Below are 20688 nucleotides of genomic sequence, written 5' to 3'. Positions count from 1 at the left end.
AGTGTTTGACTGGGATGCTGCATTATTTAGTCACTGCACAGTCTATTAACAGTATTAAAGACCAAACACTTGAATAAAAAGAAGGTAAGAATTAAAAATACACCCTCTTCTTCAGGCCCCTCCACATGACTGTCTGTCCTGAACCACTGTACTTGAACAAATAAGTTTATTCCAATTTAAGACTATTCAAAACGAACACAAGAAATAAAATGCATTGAAGTGTTATCAGATTTAAAAAAAACCCCATCTATATTTAGTTGAAATGCAAACCCACCTTGACCAACAACAGTTTTAAAATAATTGACTGCGAAAAGCACGTTTTCCTACGGCCAGACATTACTAATGGATCACGAATCCTCATCATTTTTGGCTGCATCTGCGCTCTACAGAAATGTCTTTCTCTGTACCACATGGCACGAGAGACGAGTAACATGAGAGTTAAATGTGTTATGTAGGAACCTTTACTATTTACAGTCTATGGTGGGAATATACAAACTATTGAGCCTTGTCTTTTTTAAAAATCGCTGACTCTCTTCAACGGATAAATATATAAATAAAAATGTCGCAGTTACAGGCTCGGTTCTTCACGGAAAACAAAAAGTAAGCTAGCGTTCGAGCTAACTAGCTGTAACAGAAAGTAAATAGAAATAAATGACTGTCTGATTTCTGCATGTTTACATAGGTTTAAATAAGTTGTTGTTTTAGCGAGCTAATGCGAACAGTTTGTATTATTGATTACTTTTCAATACTTACATTTATACTGTATTTATGACTGTGTATACTTCTCTCTAGGTATGTTATAGATGATGTCCCATTCTCCATCCCTGCTGGTTCTGAGGTGCAGGACCTCAGCAATGTCATTAACAAGCTACTGGAGGCAAAACATGGTAAAAAATAAAATAAAAAATGAATCACACTTGTAGCAATTACAATTATGTCTTGAGTATTTCTGGTAAAAAAAAAAAAAAAAATCAGTCCTTATCTTATCCACAGTATCTGTTCTGTAACTGTTGTAATTGTCTTTTATCACAAATAACTTTTGACTGTTTTCAGCAGCATCTCACACCACTGTGGAGTTTGACTTCCTCGTCAGGGGTCAGTTCCTGCGAACGTCCCTGTCCACTCACATGGAGACAGAAGGCATATCCACGGTAGGACTGACTCAGCTCTGATCTGTTGAAAAACAGTAAGGCACTGGATTACTAAGGAGCATGCTCTTTAACGTGTGTGTGTTTCAGGAAGATGTGGTGGAGATAGAGTATGTAGAGCGGATCACAGCCCCAGAACCAGAGGAGTGTATGATGCACGATGACTGGATAAGCTCCATAGATGCAGATACTGAATGGTAAGGTGACGGATAACTTATGTAGTAGGCTGTAAAAGTTTTTCAATTCAAAGTTTCTGGTATAGTTCTGATTTATTTTGTTCTCTTTTGCAGGATCCTGACGGGCTCATATGACAAGACGGCCAAGATTTGGTCTGTGGAGGGCAAGGCGGTGATGACGGTAGCTGGACACTCAGATGTGGTCAAAGATGTGGCCTGGGTCAAACGAGGTGAGCAGCATGGAGTGGAAAACAGCCACTCTGACAGGAATAAACAACAACCTTCCTGACTGAATCTGTGTCAATCTCACTGTGCAGACGGTCTGACCTCTCTGCTTCTGACGGCCTCGCTCGACCAAACGGTCCTGCTGTGGGAGTGGAACTCGGAGAGGAACAAGGTGAAAGCCAGACACTGCTGTCGGGGGCATACGGGAAGTGTTGACACAGTTGCAACCGACCCCACCGGCTCGAAGGTAAAAGAGGGAAATGAGTGAAAGCACAGAAAGTGACATGAGTGGAAGAAGATAAGACAAATGCAAAGATTTATTTTTTGCTCACTAACAGTTCTGCAGCGGCTCCTGGGACAAAATGTTGAAGATTTGGTCAGCTGGTAGGTTTACAGAATAATTAAATTAATCCATACTAATACTTAATTACAAAAAAATCGTTCTTATAACATTTCGTGCCATCAGTACCCACAGAGGAGGCAGACGAGGTGGAAGAGCCGGCCGACAGACCAAGGAAGAAGCAGAAGACCCAACAGCTGGGCCTGACCCGGGTAAGTGCTCCAACAGGATCACATCATCTAACATGCTCCGACTGAAAGCTGATGGAGAAGTTTCTCACAGACTCCTCTGATGACGTTGTCCGGACACAACGAGGCGGTGTCCTCTGTACTGTGGTGCGACACTGAGGAGCTTTGCAGTGCATCGTGGGACCACACCATCCGTGTGTGGGATGTGGAAACAGGATCAATGAAGACCACGCTGGTGAGTAGTTAGCCCAGAAGCTGATGTTTTAACTGAATTGAGGGATTTTGCTGAAGTAGAAGAATATTTTTGTTGTTACTGGGTGATTGTTTCGAACTTCATTGACCTTCACTCGGGTGGAGTTTGTTATGGCACTATTTTAAGCTTCTCAGATTTCAGCATGTGCAGTCTGTACAGAAAGAAGATCCGACATTTGAATATCATCCAAACAAAATGCTCAGATACAATATTTGTTTTATAAATTAAGTAATTGAGTTGATTCTTTCCACAGACGGGCAGTAAAGTGTTTAACTGCATATCTTATTCACCTGTGTGTCGACGGCTGGCGTCAGGGAGCACCGACAGACACATCCGACTGTGGGACCCTCGCACCAAAGGTACCACTCTGCTCTATATGTGTATACGCTCTGCATGTCGCTCTCCTCACCATGTGAAAACCTCCCCTCTTCTCCAGACGGCTCGCTGGTGCTGCTGTCTCTGACCTCCCACACTGGCTGGGTCACCGCTGTGAAGTGGGCGCCGTCACACGAACACCAGCTGATCTCTGGTTCTCTTGACAACCTGGTCAAACTGTGGGACACCAGAAGGTCTGTGGAGCACATACTTTTTTATGTAATAGGTTCAGTCAGTACCTTAAACAGGACAGTAATGAGCTGTGGCTTTGTATTTCACCTTCCAGCCAGACAATATCAGGTTGTTCTTCTGTTCTTTTGAACATTGTAGACTTGAGGTTCCTGTCTTTGTCAGAAGTAGAGCTCATTAGTTGAGGAGCTCTTTCTTCAAAAACAGCTTTTTCTTTATCTTTCTTATACGTGTGTTCCAGCTGCTAAGTGCATAAAGTCAATAAATAACGTTCATGTGTTGCAGCTGTAAGGCTCCTCTGTATGACCTGGCAGCACATGAGGACAAGGTGTTTAGTGTGGACTGGACAGAAAGCGGGGTAAGACTTTTTCCCCCTTCAAATCTGATCTCTGGTTCATGTGTTTTTACTGCTTCAGACATTCAACATGTACACATGAAATGATACAGCGAAGACGAAAGATCCGGGATCTTTAAATAATCTTCTTGTCTTTTATCTGTTTTCTATTTCCAGCTGATGTTGAGTGGAGGCGCAGATAACAAACTGTACACCTACAGATACTCAGCCTGTCAGACGGATGCCGGGGCGTAGGCTTCAAGAGATCCAGCATTCATCACCGCAGAGAGAACAGACAGACTTAAATACGCAATATCAGTGTTTGAACGTTTTACTGAACACAGTGTTTCTCAATTTCTTCCTTGTTCTCATGGTTACTTTTACATGAACTCTATTTTTACACACATTCACTTCTGGATTGTTTTTGTTTTCCGGTGTTGCAAGAAAACTATAAATTAATTTTGTCTCCTAGAATATCTGTTTTATTTGATGTCTCATTCACGAGTGCTTGATTGTAGCTTTATGATTATTTGCTGAAGTGTCAGAAACAGGGAAAGTTAACAGGAAACGTTTAACAAAGAAACTAGAGTATTTTAACAGATTTTTACTGGTCAACAACTCCTGATTGAAATAAAAAGGATTATATCAGTTTATTTGAAAGCTCTATTATTTATCATTGCTTCTCGAGGTGCGATATAATTCATGTTTGTAGTTCCTCAACCATTGTACTACTCCTAGCTACTTCCTTGTGTTTTGCAGAATACAGAAAAACCTGTTATCTTAAGGAAAAACAGACTATTTGCCCAAAGAAGATGGAAAAAAGGAAGAGGTGTCACTCTGACTTTTTTTTTTAATCGTTCCAACGGCACACTCATTGTTAACTGCTGCTAGCTGGTTTACACAGTTTATAGAAACTGATTAAAAATGAATGAAGTAAAGTGTAGCGTGATTTAAGCGGTCTGCTATGCAAGGAGGACATGAAGGGTAAAGGCTGTTTGAAGTTGACTTTCTGAGCTTTAAGTGTGTAGACGAAGCTGTCGGCTTTTGCTTTGCGAATGTGAATAACGCATCTTCTGCGGAGACGATCTTTGGCGTGGCTCTGCAAAACAGCGCCCTCTTGTGTCCAAAAAACGGCACCACAGCTGCTTTGCATATCCTGTTTTCTGTGAGTCAGAGGATGACGGCTATCAGGAGAAGCTACGCTGCATAGAGGCTCGGACAGCTGGGAAAAAAGAGAGACAAAAGCAAGGTAAATCGATTTCATCCTGTGAGTATTTGACCATAACAAACAAAAACAGACTCTTTGGGTTAAAAGTTAAACCTTTATTTCTGTTCTGGCTTTCAGACCTAATACTGCGAGCTACACTGCTGCTAGCAGCAAAGCTCCTTGTCTGACGTTTACTTGCATTTCTCAACTATCCTTATCTATTTTATCATGATATATCTTGAAAAGTATTCCCAGTATTAGTCAGACTAACACTGACACTTCTGTTTGCTTCTGTTTTTGGTGTCGTTTATGCATCATTTGTTGTAACAGTACACCTGCTCTCCATCCAGCTGGCTCCTGCAGGTGTCTGATCCCAGCTCTGAGAACAACCATATTAGATTAGCTTTTTTAAGCCTTTAGCACCGATTGTTTTTGCACAGCCACAGATAGATGTCAGTGATTACAGCTTGTAACTCGATTATAAAACTCCAGGCAGCAGCTGGTCACTCTTATTTCAATGCACTCGTCCTGTAAAGTTGACATCTTTTATAAAGGGAGACCATAAAAACCTGTTCATGGGAAACATTAAAGCAGGAGCACAATGAAGGATTTGAGTGTCTGTAATTGTACATTCTTTTATGCCACTGTAAATGAACTTTCGTTGATTGTCTGCTGTCTAATCATTTTCTTGTTTTTGTCTTCAATAAAGGAAAAAGGGAAAAATCCAATGATGGATGGGTATGTACAAAAACCACATCTGACGCCTTTGCTGTTCTTGTCATTTAAAACTCTACAGTTAAAATCACAACCTCGTCAGTGGCTCAGATGTTGCCCGTGGGTTTCGCAGGTTTACAGGAGACATGCTGAGCGGCGGCCGGGCTCTGCTTGGCGAGGACAGCTCGGTGATGGCTCGCATGCAGAAGAAGTTCTGGAAGACGAAGCAGGTCTTCATCAAGGCCACGGGGAAGAAGGAGGACGAGTACGTCGTGGCCTCAGACGCCGATCTGGACGCGAAGCTCGAGGTAGGAGTGGAGACATGAACCTGTATGTTTCATGGCGTTATCATGTCAAAGATGTCTTCCCTCTGCCATTTCTGAATGCCTTCTTCTCTTGCAGGAAGTGTTCTCTCATTATTGCCTTTCCCAGGGGATCCATGTTGGCTTTTTCCTCTCCCACTCAATCATTTCTGTAGTTACTTTTTCGTGATTCATCAGGCAGTATTTTACTTTTCTTGCTCTTTGGGTTGAGAAAGTTCGGTGCTTCTCACTCATCACCCCTCAGCTCTGCGCTAAACGAGAGCAGGCAGTTGTGGATGCGGTACTGTGAGAGAGTGCTAGAGTTTCACTGAGACACACTGTGAGGCTTCTGTTTGCTCTGGAACAAGATAAGGCCTCTTGTGTTCTGTCCTGCTGCTCTCATTGTGTCCACACGGAGACACAGGAGTCAGGGAGAAGGGCAGTGTGTTGACGGACAAAATAAGACGAATCAATTGTGACTGTCAGCTAAAATCACCAGGACTTCTCCCCAGGTGTGATTACTGACGTCGTCCTGCAGACATAAATGTTTATCTCCATCCGTCTGTTTGCTTCCTGCCTTCTTATTGTGAAGCGGTTTTGATTCGATTAACATGATGAACGCGTCGGCTTGCTGAGGACCGGTGACGTGTAGGAAGGCCGAGATGTGACGCTGACAGGTGTCGGGCTGCTGCTGAGGCGGTCAGACTGTTTGTTCTGCAGTTAATCAGTAACGAGACATGTTGAATTCACCTCCCTCCGCTCTGTAACAGTCTTAAGAGCGGCCGGGTGCAGGGAGAGGACGCAGCCTTAAAGCATCTGAAGCTAAACCTGCTGCACACGCGTTCACGTTTAAGCTCATGCAGTAAAAACACACAAGCTCATTTCAAATACTGACATTTTAAAGGATGTAAGGGATTTTTTTCAGCTGATGCAGATACAGCACATCTATCTCGTTAGCACTGTTTGTCAGTAATGTTTGCTTGGTTACCTTGGTAACAACAAAAAATCATACTCCTAATTTGGCCTGAAGTGTCTCTGTTGGAGACAATATCAGAAAAAAAAAAAGCCTGATGTGCCTTAATGCCTCGCCTCACGCTGTGCTCACAGGAGCGGCCTTGAACTCTGTGTTGCTACGAAACATGCTCGTCATGTCGTCACTGTTGTTGTCTGGCAGACAGACAGAAACTCAAAGTACTGACTGGAAGGTTGGCGTGCTGCAAAATGAAAAACAAGCCACATTAAAACCTCAAAGACCGCAAGTGTGTCCAAACGTGAGAGAGGAGCGTTGTGTGTGTGTGTGTGTGTGTGTGTGTGTGTGTAAAGTGTTCACATGTTTTTGTCTCTGCAGTTTTTCCGCTCGGTTCAGTCCACGTGCACGGAGCTGCTGAAGGTGATCGAGAAGTACCAGCACAGGATCACACGTGAGTCACAGTCCGAACCTCAAACTGGGAGCTTTGCATTTCAGACGTTGAAATGTGCGATTAAACTAACAGACAGTGAAATCCCGTTTGTAGGCTTGTCCCAGGAGGAGAACGAGCTCGGCCTATTCCTGCACTTCCAGGGTGAACACGATCGCACAAAGGCCGGCAACATGATGGACGCCACCAGCAAGGCGCTCTGCACATCCGCCAAGCAGAGGTCAGCAGCCAAGTCACACTTCTCTATTTGTTTACCTCTTCAGATCTTCAAGCATGATTCGAATGCTCCCTTTTCCACAGGATGGCACTTTGCACTCCACTCCGCCGTTTGTATCAGGAAGTGGAAACGTTCAGGCGGCGTGCCATCGCAGACACACTGCTGACGGTCAGTCGTATGGAGAAGTCTCGCACAGAGTACAGAGGAGCTCTGCTCTGGATGAAAGACGTCTCCCAAGAGCTCGACCCAGACACCTACAAACAGCTGGAGAAATTTCGCAAGGTGTGAGGACTTTTATGTTGTGGAGGGTCTGAAGTACGTGTGCAGTTTTTCTCATTGAATGTCCTTCTGTTGCCAGGTCCAAGCCCAGGTCAGAGGGACAAAGGGCCAGTTTGAGAAGCTGAAGAATGACGTGTGTCAGAAGGTGGACATGCTGGGAGCGAGCCGCTGCAACATGCTGTCTCACTCCCTCTGCACCTACCAGGTATGTGAGCCTGCTCGCCTCTGACTCATGTACAGCACACAGTACGCCATCTTCTCTGTTCTCCCTTTGTTTGTGTTCTACGTCTCATTTCTCTCTTTCCTGTCGCGGCAGACAACTCTGCTGCACTTCTGGGAGAAGACGGCCCACTCCATGTCAGAAATCCACGAGGCCTTCCAGGGACACATCACATACCAGTTCACCACACTCAAGGTGCTGCTCATCGTGGCGTGTGCGAGAACGAAGACAAAATCATGAGAGAGATAAAATGATCCAATCACAGCCTGCTGTGTCTTTAAATCAGATTTAACCATTTACCTTCCTCTCACAGGACCTGAGGGACCCACTGGAGGAAATAACAGAATCACAGAAAAGGGAAGAGAAGGAGAAGTCGGTGCAGAGAAACACCGACAGGTAAGAAAACTAACTAACACACTGAAAGCACAGGAAAAAAACAAAACGATCAGCTATTAATCAAATATAGTGTGACATGTGTTCATAAACATCAAGACGCCCTTCTGTTCCATCTGTCTCTGATTTCATGCCAGTCCTTTCTGCTCTCCTCGAACACACCGAGTCTGTCGTCACCCATTTTCCATCTTAACATTTTCACCTCTCCGTCTGCTCTGTCCTTCTTTTTTTTTTCTTTTTTTTTTTTTCCTGCACACAACCACCTCAGCAATGTCTTCATCAAACACGAGGCCAGTCTCATGCCCATGTTTACTTACAAGTAAGTGTAACATGTGACGGTGGGTAGTGGTCTCTGTAGCAGCTCAGGGATTTAGGGGGAGCTGACTCCAAATAATGGAGCTGCGGCTGCATGGCTAAAAATAGTGAAACCGTGTGTCGTCAGCTCAGGCACTTTCTCTTGTTGTCCCCTCCCTCTTCTCCTCCTGCCTCCTCAGTCTGGTGTCCTTGGACGACGAGAAGCCATTAGGAAGTGCCTCTGACACGGGTAGGTGCTGCCCCCTGCAGGATGAAAAGCAACATTACTCGACTATTTTCTGGTTTAATTGGCTACATTTTTTAAATTAAAAATCTACAATGTTAAATGTTGGTCTTGTTATTTGTTCACGTTTGTCCCTTAACAGCCCCTTTATGTCATTAAAACTCTTTAGTGTGTTTCGATGTTGTCTCCCTTGCAGACCTCGCCCACAGCAGTGAAGGACAGAGCCAAACTGGAGACATTGGTAAGTTATTGTGTGTAAATGTGTATTTTGTATATTCTACACATGTTCTTTTAGTACATCTGCAGCTTACCCTCCAACATATGCCTCTTGGCTTGCTCATCCTCGATCCCAGTGCACCCAAACACTCCCAATCCCACCACTCCGTCCTTGCAAAACCTCCGAGGACTCTCGGCAAACTCTGACGACGACCTCTTGCTCATGGCCTGTGATCTGCCCGAGCCTCGGCCCTCTTCAGCCCCTCTTCAGCCCCAGCTTCTGCCTCCACTTGAGGGTGGAGACTTCAGTCAGCCCACTGATTTGTCCAGTCTGTCACAGAGGCCTGATACTGGTAAACAACTGGCCGGCTGTCTCTTAATTCTCCTCCTTTTCGATTCCTCGCTGGTCTTACTTTGCTTGGTTGTGGCACAAACTCACCTCCTCTGGGATTTCAGCTCAGCTTCCCTTTGCAGTCTACCTGACTCATACAAAGAGGCTTTGTTTCTCCTTACATTCACCTCTGAGACTCTCCTCTTTGATAGTCTGGGCTGCCTTTACTGACCATTACTGTGTTGGGTTTTATATTCAAGTTTTTACCTGGTCATGAAAAACTGAAACACTGATGTATCTCTATGACCTACCAAAGCAAATGTATTTCACTTTAGGGAGGGGGTCTTTATTTCTTTTTTCACTTTTCATTCCAAAGATGCATTGTGAGTGGAACTACGCAACACTAATAGATCATCAGCTCCTTTTTTCCTACTTGTAAGTTTAGCAGCAGTATCTTTGTAACAAGCTGCTGCTCTTTAGCACCAACTCTGAAGCCTCTTGACTCATGCAGCAGCTCTCCCTTTGTTTTGGCTCTCAGGAGGTTTAGCCCCCCTCTCCATGACCAGCCTCAGGACGGAGGAGGAAGACGCTGAACGGGGCGACATGGCTTTCCTCAAAGACCTGCTCAGCCCGGGCCCCGGGTCCAGCGACGAGTTCAGCCGAGAGTGGCAGGATGCTTTTGGGATGTTCGATCCACCCAGCACTCCTCAGTCAATCCCAGGCGCAGCAAGTAGCGGACAGGTAGCTCGCCATCCCTCCAACCCCCCCAGCCCCACAGGCTTCCTGCCCTCCCATCTGCTGGATCACAGTCTGAGCTCCACAGGTGAGCCCCGCTGCACTCTGCTGGACACAAGAGCTCACTGCAGGACATCCACAGAGAAATAAGAGATTTTTGTTGCTCCATCTTTGTTTTTCAGGATGGTCTACCCCCCCTATGTTCCAAGCCCCGCCCCTGCAGCCTCCTCCCGGGCCGAGCCAATCAGCTCCACCTGCTCCAACTTCAGCAGCCAGTGGTAAACAATTTTGACTTGGTTCTTTTTTTAATTAGTGGCATCTCTAATTTATTATATAAACTCCTTTCATATATTTGATCTTATCCCAGCATGCATTTCACCTCTACCAGAACCATTTGCAGATAATAAAAGACATATCACCAAGAGTATAACTTATGAAATGTGTTAAATTTGGACCACATTTTTACACATTAACATTTTTTCTCTGATGATATTTTTGTGTGTTTGTGTCAGCTGCTCCAGGTGGCTCTAAAGACATGTCGGCCTGGTTCAACCTCTTTGCCGACCTGGACCCCCTCTCTAACCCAGACGCCATTGGACGATCTGCGGACGAGCTGCTCAATGCTTAAAGCTTCATCTGTGTGTGTGTGTGTGTGTGTGTGTGTGTGTTTGTGAAAATGCGGCAGTGTGCGATTTCCTTCTGAGATTCTGGATGTCAATAAGTGTTCATGTCGACGACCAAGTAATGCTTTAAAAGTTAAATATCTGCACAAATACTCCTGTCTGCAGGAGAGATGTGCGTCCACACTTGTCTTACTCTGTAATCGATGAATTCACACTGGAAAAGGAAAACACTGTCAGTTGATAGTGAACCGTCCTTTTCAGCTGCGGCTCTGTAAAAAGACTGTTAACACTACACGTGAAGCCAGCGGCTCATATGCACACCGAACACCTGCTGCGGCTTTTGTTTCTTTTCGTGACATCAGATTCTCTCGTGTGGACGTGAACGTTTAGATTTCTGTTTAGATCACGGCTGCATCGTCTGGGTGTGTGTTGGTTTGCCGTGTGTTTACTAAGAAGGGAACCAGGTTGTCAGAAAAATACAAATCCATTCGATGCAATGTTTATACATGGATGCACATGATTGTCACATGACGATTATACACTGAGCCGGTATTTACACACAAAGATCGACACCGTGTCCTGGATCACAAAGCAAGCGGGCTACCTTCCTTCTTATTTCTTAAGCATTAAGATTACCACACTTTTTATCTTTCTTATTGTAATTAAGACCATCTTCATGATAGGTATTTACACTACATGTACCATTTAGGATTACAGATGTTAGGCTGAGGGATGCAGGTCATAAAAACCGCTTTGTGATAAGACTCTGCACAGCTTTGGATCTTGAATGTGTCATGAAATCTCCTGCTTTGTGTCAGGGGGTTGAGTCTAAAGGGAACTGTGATTGGTGTCATTATATTTGCCTGAAGCCTTGAGTCTGATTACAGACTGTCCAAACTGTTTGTTTGTAACCAACGGAGCCCTCCACATTCATCCCTTCATCTTTCTCGCTGAATGTAGTGTGTGCAAAAGATGGTGTGACGAAGTCCTCACTCCCGTCCGTTACTCTGAATTCACAATCTGAAGTCAAAAGCCAAGGAAACCCTGTGAATGAATGTGACACAGGAGTTGGGTTATATTCTGGATGGGTGGGTTATTTATGTCGAATGTGTGAGCAACAGCACCGAGGTATTTATTCACAAATTCCATGAAGATACAAGTGAAAAAGTTACATGATATAAACAGTCAAATATTGTCTATTTTCATTTTTGTGTATTTTCAGAATTCCCAGATGAATTTTTGGGAATCTCTTATAAGGGAATTAAATGGACACTGGAGAGATGTTACTGTGATGCAAACTGGATTTAAATTCAGCTGACAGACAGTTCTGAATGCTGTTTGACTGAGTTTTTATGAACCATTTATCTGAATGATGTGACCACGACATCCGTGTGCACTAACTGAAACCAAATCATCAGTTTTGACATTTTTGTGATTTTTTTTTTTTTTTCCAGAGTCTGAAAACTCATGAAACACTTTTTATGTGAGCTGCAAATATTATCACCTTTTTCTTGATTTTAATGTGACGTCCAGAAGAAAGAAAATTTCTGATCCTTGTGCAGTGGTAACAAGGGAGACTTAAACCATGTGTTATATTGTTTATTCTTAATTTACAAACTTTAAAAAGCAAGAATGTATCTCTGAAGTCAATCACAAACGCTTTATTTAATTCAACTATGCCTTTTTATTTCACTCGAGGGGTTTAACAGATGAAAACTCGGCAGTTCTGTTTCCAATAAACTGGACAAGCAAACAAAGAACATTAATGTTGTCTTGTTTTGAGCCTCTTTCCAAAACGCTTTAATCATCCACTTTGAACAAAACTGAAACTGGTATCTGAAATAAATCTGTATTCTCTCACATGTATGAATCTACTCTGAAACTATTGTATTCTTCTTGTAAACAGACATCTAAAAACGACAGAAGAACATGTCGCTCTATGTGTGTGATTGTTTTTCAGCAAGTGGATATCCCATGTTGGAAGAGATTGTTTTTAGAAACATGCCAAATCAGGTCACTGGATAAATGACATCCACACTTCTCTCTACTCCTACTCTGCTACAGGTTAGCATCAGTCACATTTTCCTTTGTGTGAGGAGGCTACATAGATAGCAGCTGTTGGTTTGCTCTCTTTAAAGTAGTGTAGACTTGTTAGTGTGCGCTGAGAAGTAAGTATATGTTTTCTCTTTGTATCCTATTCACTACAACCTGAGATGGACGATGTAATCTATTCTGGATAAAAATTCTCTGCACACCCAATTACACTCCTGATAAATAAATAACATTATTCACAATAATGAGACATGTAATTCACAGTACTCAGCGGAGAGAAAGCAGGAATAGGAGGAGGAAGAGTAGGAGCCATATGGTACAATTGTTAACTCATTCAGATACATATCTTTGTCAGCCGATAATACAAACACAGTGTGCCTCTATATTTACAGATCCAGTACATTCCTATCCCACCGTAGCAGGCACAGTCAAGTAGTAGTGACATATACAGGAGGATGAGCCGAGGCATGGAGGAGAAGGTAACCGACATACTACACTGAGCGGGATCAGACTACTGCTTATCAGACCTTCACAATTCAAAAAAGGAAAAAAAAAGATTTTCTTCTGCTAGAAATAAAGGACACAATTCAGGGTTTGACTTGTTGTAGTTTTGTAACATTTGACGTGTCTGAGGTTCAGTTTGTGCACCAATCGTAGCTCCTGTGAGAAAGCGTTGGGCGTTGCTATAAGCTGCATGTTTTGGTTGAAAGCTACTTTGACGAGCGCCACAGAGATGAATCGAAACTGCAAACGGGTTAAAATCTGCTAAAAAGTCCTGTTGAGAGAGCAGCGAGGAAATGCAATGTCAGGGATTAGTCTTTGTAGGGTCGTCACTTTGAAGATCATCCCAACAATTATGGGGTAGGAGACGCACATCTTAGCAATGAACCGGGGTCGGTCCCAGATCGACCCTTTTTATTCTGCAGTGTAGTATTCAGATTCAACAACCTCTCCATGCTCAGGGCCCCGCAAGCCAGAAGGAGCCTGTCCTGTGAGGACGAGGCCTCTCTGGACACAGTTTACAATAACACTGAGCAAGACAGAAGGAAAATGGTCATTACAGTGACAGTGAGGGAGGAAAAACATTAGAGAGAAAGATCAGGAAAAACAGAAGGTAGGGAGGGAGCGATAGAGGTGGTGTAAAAAAAGGGACATTTAGAGCTAAAAAAGGTTGGCGCTTGGGAAGAAGGGGCCGGCAGACATGGGTTGAAAACGCTGCACACATCATAGCCCTGGCCTGTGTTTCCCATAGATACACACTGACTGGCAGGGGACCGATTCACTGCTACCATTTGGTGTAAAAAGGCATCACTTTGTATCAGATTATAGTCAAATTTGACTGAAAATGTTCAGAGACAGTACAAAACAGATGTCTGGATTTAGTTCACAGGTGGTCTTAAGAGGTCCCTGCCTTTCTGTGAGTATCTAAGGCCGCCGTAGTGCAGAAATCATGTGAGTCATGCTAACGAAACAAACATGATCCAAGCATTACGTCGGTTTAGCGAAACTGATCGGTCTAAAATATCAGGCACATTTTTTTTTTATTTCTCCTTGTCACGACCGTTCAAGTTTTGCTACGATAGATCTGGCAGCACCAATATTAGCTTCCGTGGTCAAACTCTTGGTCGCCAAAAAAAACCCAGCGGCCTTTTTTTTTCTTAATGGAAGGCATATTTTATATCAAGAGAAATAACTACAGATAGAAAAAGAGATATGTCCGTGGAAAGGCGCCATGGTATAATACGATGAAATAAAAGAGTCTGTTCTTTTTTCCCCCGCCCTTTTCCTCCTAAAAAACAGGAACATAACCAGCACTAAAGGTAGAAGAAAGCGATGAAATGTTAGCTGCAAACACCCGCGCGGCGCTGCAGGACTCTCACGTCGTGGTCGTCTGAGGAGGAGAGGCAGTGGGAGGTGCTTTTTCAACAAGAGAAAGACATCAGAGAGAGCTTAGCTGGCATGCTGAAGGCATTTGTTTTGGAGCAGAAGGGTTGTTTCCAGTGTTTTCAGATTTTGTAGGGGGAGGTTCTTCCTGGGGTGAGGGGGGGGGGCATCAGAAGCTCTCGGGCTCCTCCAGGAGGCAGGGCTGGGTGGACAGAGGCACGAGGGACGGGGACAGGCTTCGGAGCCCCACCCCGGGGCGGAAGTTGAGGTCCGGGGCGGGGAGTAAGGGCTTAAGGATGCTGACGAGGCAGAAGGCAGAGCCGCTGTTTGGGATGAAGTTGACCTTGTTGCGGTCGGGACACAGGAAGGGAGGGATCTCCTGTAGAGCCTTGGGCCTGAAAAACACACACAGGGACACAGTTAACACACAAAAAATGTAGACAAATACAAGTGGTAGTTTCCCCTGGACGAGAAGAGCGATCGGAAAAGGAATTTCAGATTTTTACTCACATTGACTCCTCGAACACTTTGACCTTCTCACAGCCCTCTGGAGGTTCCCTCTTGAACATGTAGCTGTTGTTGGGTCGTGGAGAGGCGGCGTATTTTGGCAGAGGGGAGCAAGGGCCCAGCTCTGAGGAAACACAGAGGGGAGACAGGTCAAAGATCTGAGTAAACAAAGGATCAGGCTTAGAGAGGACACATGTGGGGGGATCGTGTAGCGTGTGTCCGTCGCTCACCTTTGTCCTCGTAGGGGCTGCCTCCACTCATGTCGTTGAGGACGGTGAGGTAGGAGGGCGAGATGGAGTCGGGGCGGCTGCTGCAGTTGCTGTGGTTACCGCTCAGGCCGCCTCCGGATGGGGTCTGCGTGTCAATGCTGCGGGTGCTGCTGCTGCGCTGCGGGGGGACGGGTGGGGGTGCACGGTGCCCATCTGGGACGTCCTGTGGCTGTCGAATAGAGACTCAAATGAGGTCACAAAAACAACGATGCATCAGGGGCTTAAACCCCCCACCAGTGGTTACGTGTGAGGTCTTAAAAAAAAACTTATTTACAAGGACATTCTTGCAAATGTTCTCACCTTCATAACCTCTGTCTATTCATGTCTATTCAAACCGATTTTACCTTTTAAAAAAACAAACTCTGCAGCGTCATAAGAGAACAAACAACTGTGAAGCAGATACAGTCTTGTATCTTGACTTGAATTTCTTAAGTGTGTATATTGAAGTATTAAATACACAAACATACGAAGGAGGTCATAAGAAAAAGAAAGAAAAGAAGTTGTGACAGGGCTTTTTATTCGATGCTGTAAGTTCTTCAGTGTAACTCACAACGATGATCTCTTCCTTTTCTGGAGTGTCTTGGATGGTGATGCGTTCGATCTCCTGGTTCAGACCCTCCACGCTGTTTCGGAAACGAGGGGCGGATGACTTGGAGATAGGAATGGGTATCAGGATGGTCTTGGGCATAGGTGACTGCAAATCACATATGACACAAACACACCATTAGGGTCCTGCTTCATCTTTCTTTTAGGCTTGCAAGTTTGCTCCTGCTGTCTGGTGTCTATTTGCATCTGTAATTCAGCTCGTCAAAGTTTCCTGGGCGGCTCGCTCTCTTTCTTTTTGTCTCAAGAGGAGGTTCCAGAAAGCAGGACAGCTGCAATCCAGCAGACTCCACAGGGAGCGTAACAGAAACATGACAGGAGTGGGCACTAAGAACAAGTGTGTGCGTGAGAGGAACCTACTTCAAATGACTTTTCCTACACCAGAGGCTGTGAAAAAGAACTCTTGCTTGAAATTAACCAGGGACATTAGTAAGACTAAGCCAAACAGGGACATGTGGAAAAGTGGGACGTCCTGAAAATTCTCCAGCCAACCTAGTTCCTCTCAGAGATGAAGCCACCTGGCAGGAATACACACACACACACACTCCCTTCCTTTATTGATTACCTGTGACTGGATGATGGTGTGGCTGCCATTGAACGGGGACTTGCGGTCTTTATCCCTCCGATGGCGGCTGCTGCGTTTGCTGCGTTGAAGCTGCTGACGCAATTTGGCAATCTGTAGAGTTTCACATGAAGACAGAAACACACAACAATGCAGACTTGTGTTAATATACAGACCTGTGTCGTCACAACAGTCAGAAAAGGCTCCAGCTTGGGGACAAAAGAGATATTTACTGACCTCCTTGAGCTGGTCGGTGCTCCCACAGGAGGCCGAGCGTTTGTGAGAGCCCCTCCTCCTCTCATCTGCCCAGGCCCTGGGGGTCTGATACACACACACACACACACACACACACACACACACACACACACACACACACTGGTTTGAGCTACATGTCAAATAAACGACCACAAAAAGAGCCAAATAAGGAGTATCATTGGTACTTTTCTTCTTTCTAGAGCAGCCATCTCCTTCCTCTGGAGGCGTCAGAAGATAAAGATTTTCAGATTCGCTACATCACTGAGGCTAAAACCAGTCAAACTACACTTATAAAAATTTAAATATTGGTGCTTTTTTAACAAACATCCACTGAAAGCAACATCATAATAATAACCTTGAGACACTGCCTAATGGTTTTAAAACAATCCAAAAAGAACAAAGGCGACACCTGAGCAAGTCAGAAATCAGAAGTCAGAAGTTTCTAGACTGGGATGCATTTCAAGACATATTTTATAATCTGACCCGTGTACTTCAAAATCAGTCTCAGAGTGATAGGCAGCACAATGATGCAACTGTCTGCAATCTTAATCGTCATGTCTGTGCATTGGTTGCCTGCTTCGTAAACCCACATACATCATCTGGTGAGTATTGAGTATGCAAGAAACGTTAGCATGCCAACATGCAGGGAATAACCTGGTAGACATTATCTTATGCAATCAACATTAATTTATCTCGTGCAGATTTGAAATTTAAATCATATATATTGTCTTTTCCAACTTATTTTTTTTATATAAAGAATAAGTCCTTTTATAATTTTTTCCATCTTTGCACAGACTTTCTCACATGTGTGACCTCTCAAATTCATGCACATCCCGTAGAAACATCCTAACACAGCACTCACCTGCGTGGCTTTGTCCCTCATGTAGGGAACGTGTTGGTGCTGGCTGTCGTCCTGAGGCCAGGGACCTGTCAGGTGAGAGCCAGCGAGCGCACCCTGCGAGGGCCACAGCTGGACGCGATGGCGAGAGACGGCGTGGAGAATGAAGAGCCAGGTGCTCGCAGGAAGACAAGGGGTAACGTGGAGGAGAACCACGGAGAGAGATGTGGGAGGTTAAGGCCACTGATTCAGTCTGAGGGAGGAGACAGAGATGTAAACAGGTTATTTGTCAACACATGGTAAACACATCAACAAATCAACACACACAGCTGGCTTGCAGGATTAGCTCAATGGCTGGCTTGCTCTGTCTGTCTAGGTTTGTGTGTGTGTGTGCTCCTCAGATTGATGTTAATCCGTCCCGTTCTGGGCGGAGCGGATGTGCCCCCTCTAAGTCTCCTACAGGCCCCCTGGTTAATGGCATTAAAACAGCTTAAGTACTGTAGGGTGGGGGCACTGAGGGCAGGTGCTCGCTTCTGCCCGACTGACCCTGATTCAAAGCTCTGGAGGCATGTTTTTATGGGCCCACGGGTCCACTGACACCCATGGGCCCTTTCAGAGAGCATACCAGAGGGTTCAAGTTCACCTTTTTACACAATCTGTTTTTATTTATCACATTCAACAATTTGTTTTTTTGTGTGCAGTTTGAGCCAAGGAGTTAACACTGGCTAACATTAGAAAGAATTTTAGTCTTTGCATAACGATGTGCAATTGAAAATGAATATATTTAAAATTTAACACACAAAGTACAATAGTGCGAGAGACCAGTCAGTGTATTGATATTTCTTTGCACGCCCAGTGCAGCATTAATGTATGCAAACATGCACACAATAACAACAGTATACACAATAATGGATGCAGAGAACCTTGCAAGGTAAGGAAGACATTTATATTTTAGCACGGGTGCAGCCGCAGGGACCTGATAACAACACAGTGTGCGCATGCAGCATGTATCCATACAGATGAACACACAGCACTGATTGACAGTGCCGGTCCTGGAGCTAAATTTGGAAGGAGCCTTGACCAGTGCACATTGCTGTTGCTAGGGAACGAGGCCGACTGATCTTCACACAGCCGCCGCCTGTGTGTTTGTCTGTGTGTGTGTGTGTGTGTGTGTGTGTGTGTGTATGAGTAAACAGGGGTTTGAGCATCAGCAGTGAACTAGCAAAATGCTCATCCTTCTTTATTTTGACTGCTGCCTTTCCTGTCTCAGTCTGTGCAGACAAATCAGCACCCACGACGATGCACTTCAGGCCGACAGCAATAGTAACAGTGTTCGTAGTAACAGTAGTACCAGTGTAGTCGCTCAGCATGATCTCATGTTAAAATACAATTCACAAAAAGGAGTCTAAAGCCATTCTGACATGTTAACTGTTGCAACATAAGGTTTAGAAGTAAAATTTCTTGTATCTTTTTAAAGATCGACACAGGTTGCCATCTGATGTGACTTTCACGAAGATAAGTCAATACAATAACACAGAAATGATCGATCGGCAATGCCTAAAAGTAGGTCACCCTGGTTGCTTCAAATCCAATAAACACAGTACTTTGATATCCCCCCCAAAAAAATTTAAGTAAAAATTATTAAAAAATGCAAATGTTGATAAACACAACTTTAAAAGCCACCATTTTAAACTACAAGTTGCTTACATCATCCAACCAACAGTGCAAAACCCAAAGATAGCCGATCTAGGAGTAAATGACCTTATATGTGCAAGTGGATGGAAAAATCGAAAATATTCAAATTGTGGGAAGTAGAACCTTTGCTTTAAAAAATGCTCCAAAAATAGTTGTTTAAAAGGCAATATTTTCTCAATTTCCGTTGCACTCTTTCTGCCTTAGCAGCCTCTGATTGTGTACTTATATTACACAGCAACAAATATGAATAGAACTGCAACACTTTACAGCCACTTAAACGTGAATATGTACATTTATCTTGAATACTGCTCTGTTTTGTAATAGAATTTTTTTTTTTTGAAAACTAAGAATGTGCTTTATATAACAAAAAAAATTGCAGGCGTTAAATTTGAATATCGCATAAAACATAGTTGCTAAACATCGTTTATTTGTTTGTTTTAAAAATCTACCACTGTTTGTCACATGTCTATGCATTTGCCTGTGAAGTACAATGCAGGTCAATGATGTTCACTGTAATGATAGCATGCACCCCCTCCTCCCCACACATGTATACCACCATCATCATCATTAAAAACACATTTCATGAAAACAAAGACCAAAAACAAACTGCACAAGCCACATGAGCATCCGACATGCCAACAGTGCTCCGCTAACTGGATGTGTGTGGGAAGAAAAAAACGCTCACCTGCAGAAATGGGATCTGGCTGCGCTGCATGCAAAGGCGCACCCCCAACCCCTGTTGATATTGCCGCTGCAGGAGGATATTATACAGGCGGTTTACTGACAGGACAAACCCCTCAAATATCCCAAGAGCCATGCATATAAAAGAGAAATAAACGTCTTCGTGGTTACCGTGCAGAGACCGTAGGTGTCTAAATGGGCGTTGCTGTATTCGCACCCCAGCTTCCTCCTCGTCGTCGTCGTGGATGGATGTTTTTCTCTCCCGGCTGATGCGGCACGGGGGGTTGAAGCAGCCACCAAAACGCGTTTTTGGTCGGGGAAAAAATGAGCATCAAAAGAGGAAAATTACTCGTGCACCCGGCGTGGATTGTAAGGTGTCGGAAAACGACGGGGGGAAAAAATAACAAAAAGGACAGAAAATAGAGAAGGGATAGAAAGAAGGAGGCGGTGATGCTGGGCTAGCCTCGGTTGACACGACGGGAGAGGACCAGTGTGAAGTTGGATGGATTAGAACTGGAGTTTACGGATGGGATTTTCAAAGTAAAACAAATACTCCTTATGTAAACACTTGCTGCTGCTTTTTTTTTTTTTTTTTTTAATCCTGCACTACAAAGAGCCAATGCAATGACATTTTGCTCTTATCTGCCCTGCAAAGTTCACATTTGAATGACATTAAAGAAAGTCTATCTTGAAATATTTTGCAGACATTTTGTTGTAAAACTAATCATTATTATTATTCTATATTGTGTTTATATGCTGCGTAATCTTAAATGTAAGCGTTTGATCAAATGACTGCACAATACATATTGGGCCACTATAGGGTTGCTGTTTTTGAACATAGCCTTCTCACTCTGATTTCCGTCCATTTAACTGCAAAACTCATGTTTTTCATTTTGTTATGTAAAACTCTTAATTATCTCC

At 44.0% G+C, this 20688-nt stretch overlaps 3 protein-coding genes across 6 annotated transcripts; 2 read left to right on the top strand and 1 right to left on the bottom strand.

The window, feature by feature from the left end:
- The first annotated feature begins 362 nt into the window (after nt 1–362).
- Nucleotides 363–3888, top strand: wdr12 (WD repeat domain 12). 2 transcript variants are annotated; one of them, XM_079336634.1, is made up of 13 exons: nt 363–600; nt 793–887; nt 1057–1151; nt 1239–1345; nt 1439–1554; nt 1642–1796; nt 1888–1933; nt 2016–2101; nt 2172–2312; nt 2584–2689; nt 2767–2899; nt 3180–3252; nt 3406–3888. In XM_079336634.1, exons 1-13 carry the CDS (start codon nt 560–562, stop codon nt 3481–3483), a joined length of 1272 nt encoding a protein of 423 aa, XP_079192760.1. In that variant the 5' UTR covers nt 363–559; the 3' UTR covers nt 3484–3888. The 2 variants fall into 2 exon arrangements, with proteins under 2 accessions (XP_079192760.1, XP_079192759.1); XM_079336633.1 differs by having other exon boundaries at nt 1054–1151.
- Nucleotides 3889–4350: 462 nt separating this feature from the next.
- Nucleotides 4351–11504, top strand: LOC306818374 (islet cell autoantigen 1-like protein; the record flags this gene model as incomplete). 3 transcript variants are annotated; one of them, XM_079335932.1, is made up of 15 exons in its annotated part: nt 4351–4477; nt 5145–5173; nt 5283–5457; nt 6800–6872; nt 6966–7089; nt 7170–7368; nt 7445–7570; nt 7682–7780; nt 7899–7981; nt 8473–8522; nt 8713–8757; nt 8870–9085; nt 9602–9886; nt 9981–10076; nt 10311–11504. In XM_079335932.1, exons 2-15 carry the CDS (start codon nt 5163–5165, stop codon nt 10424–10426), a joined length of 1698 nt encoding a protein of 565 aa, XP_079192058.1. In that variant the 5' UTR covers nt 4351–4477; nt 5145–5162. The 3 variants fall into 3 exon arrangements, with proteins under 3 accessions (XP_079192058.1, XP_079192059.1, XP_079192060.1); XM_079335933.1 differs by lacking the exon at nt 8870–9085 and having other exon boundaries at nt 4352–4477; XM_079335934.1 differs by lacking the exons at nt 7445–7570; nt 7682–7780; nt 7899–7981; ... (4 more) ...; nt 9981–10076; nt 10311–11504 and having other exon boundaries at nt 4352–4477; nt 7170–7374.
- A 563-nt stretch (nt 11505–12067) lies between these two features.
- fam117ba (family with sequence similarity 117 member Ba) lies at nt 12068–20280 on the bottom strand. Its single transcript, XM_079335944.1, has 9 exons — nt 19939–20280; nt 19772–19837; nt 17416–17644; nt 16536–16619; nt 16302–16412; nt 15684–15827; nt 15095–15302; nt 14868–14988; nt 12068–14752 (listed from the first exon to the last, which is right to left on the bottom strand). The coding sequence occupies exons 3-9, from the start codon at nt 17434–17436 to the stop codon at nt 14527–14529; spliced, it is 915 nt and encodes a 304-aa protein (XP_079192070.1). The 5' UTR covers nt 17437–17644; nt 19772–19837; nt 19939–20280; the 3' UTR covers nt 12068–14526.
- Nucleotides 20281–20688: the final 408 nt, after the last annotated feature.

The sequence above is a fragment of the Symphodus melops genome (assembly GCF_947650265.1).
Source record: "Symphodus melops genome assembly, chromosome: 23".
In the NCBI taxonomy this organism is placed as follows: domain Eukaryota; kingdom Metazoa; phylum Chordata; class Actinopteri; order Labriformes; family Labridae; genus Symphodus; species Symphodus melops.
This window is presented reverse-complemented; position numbering and strand designations above follow the sequence as displayed.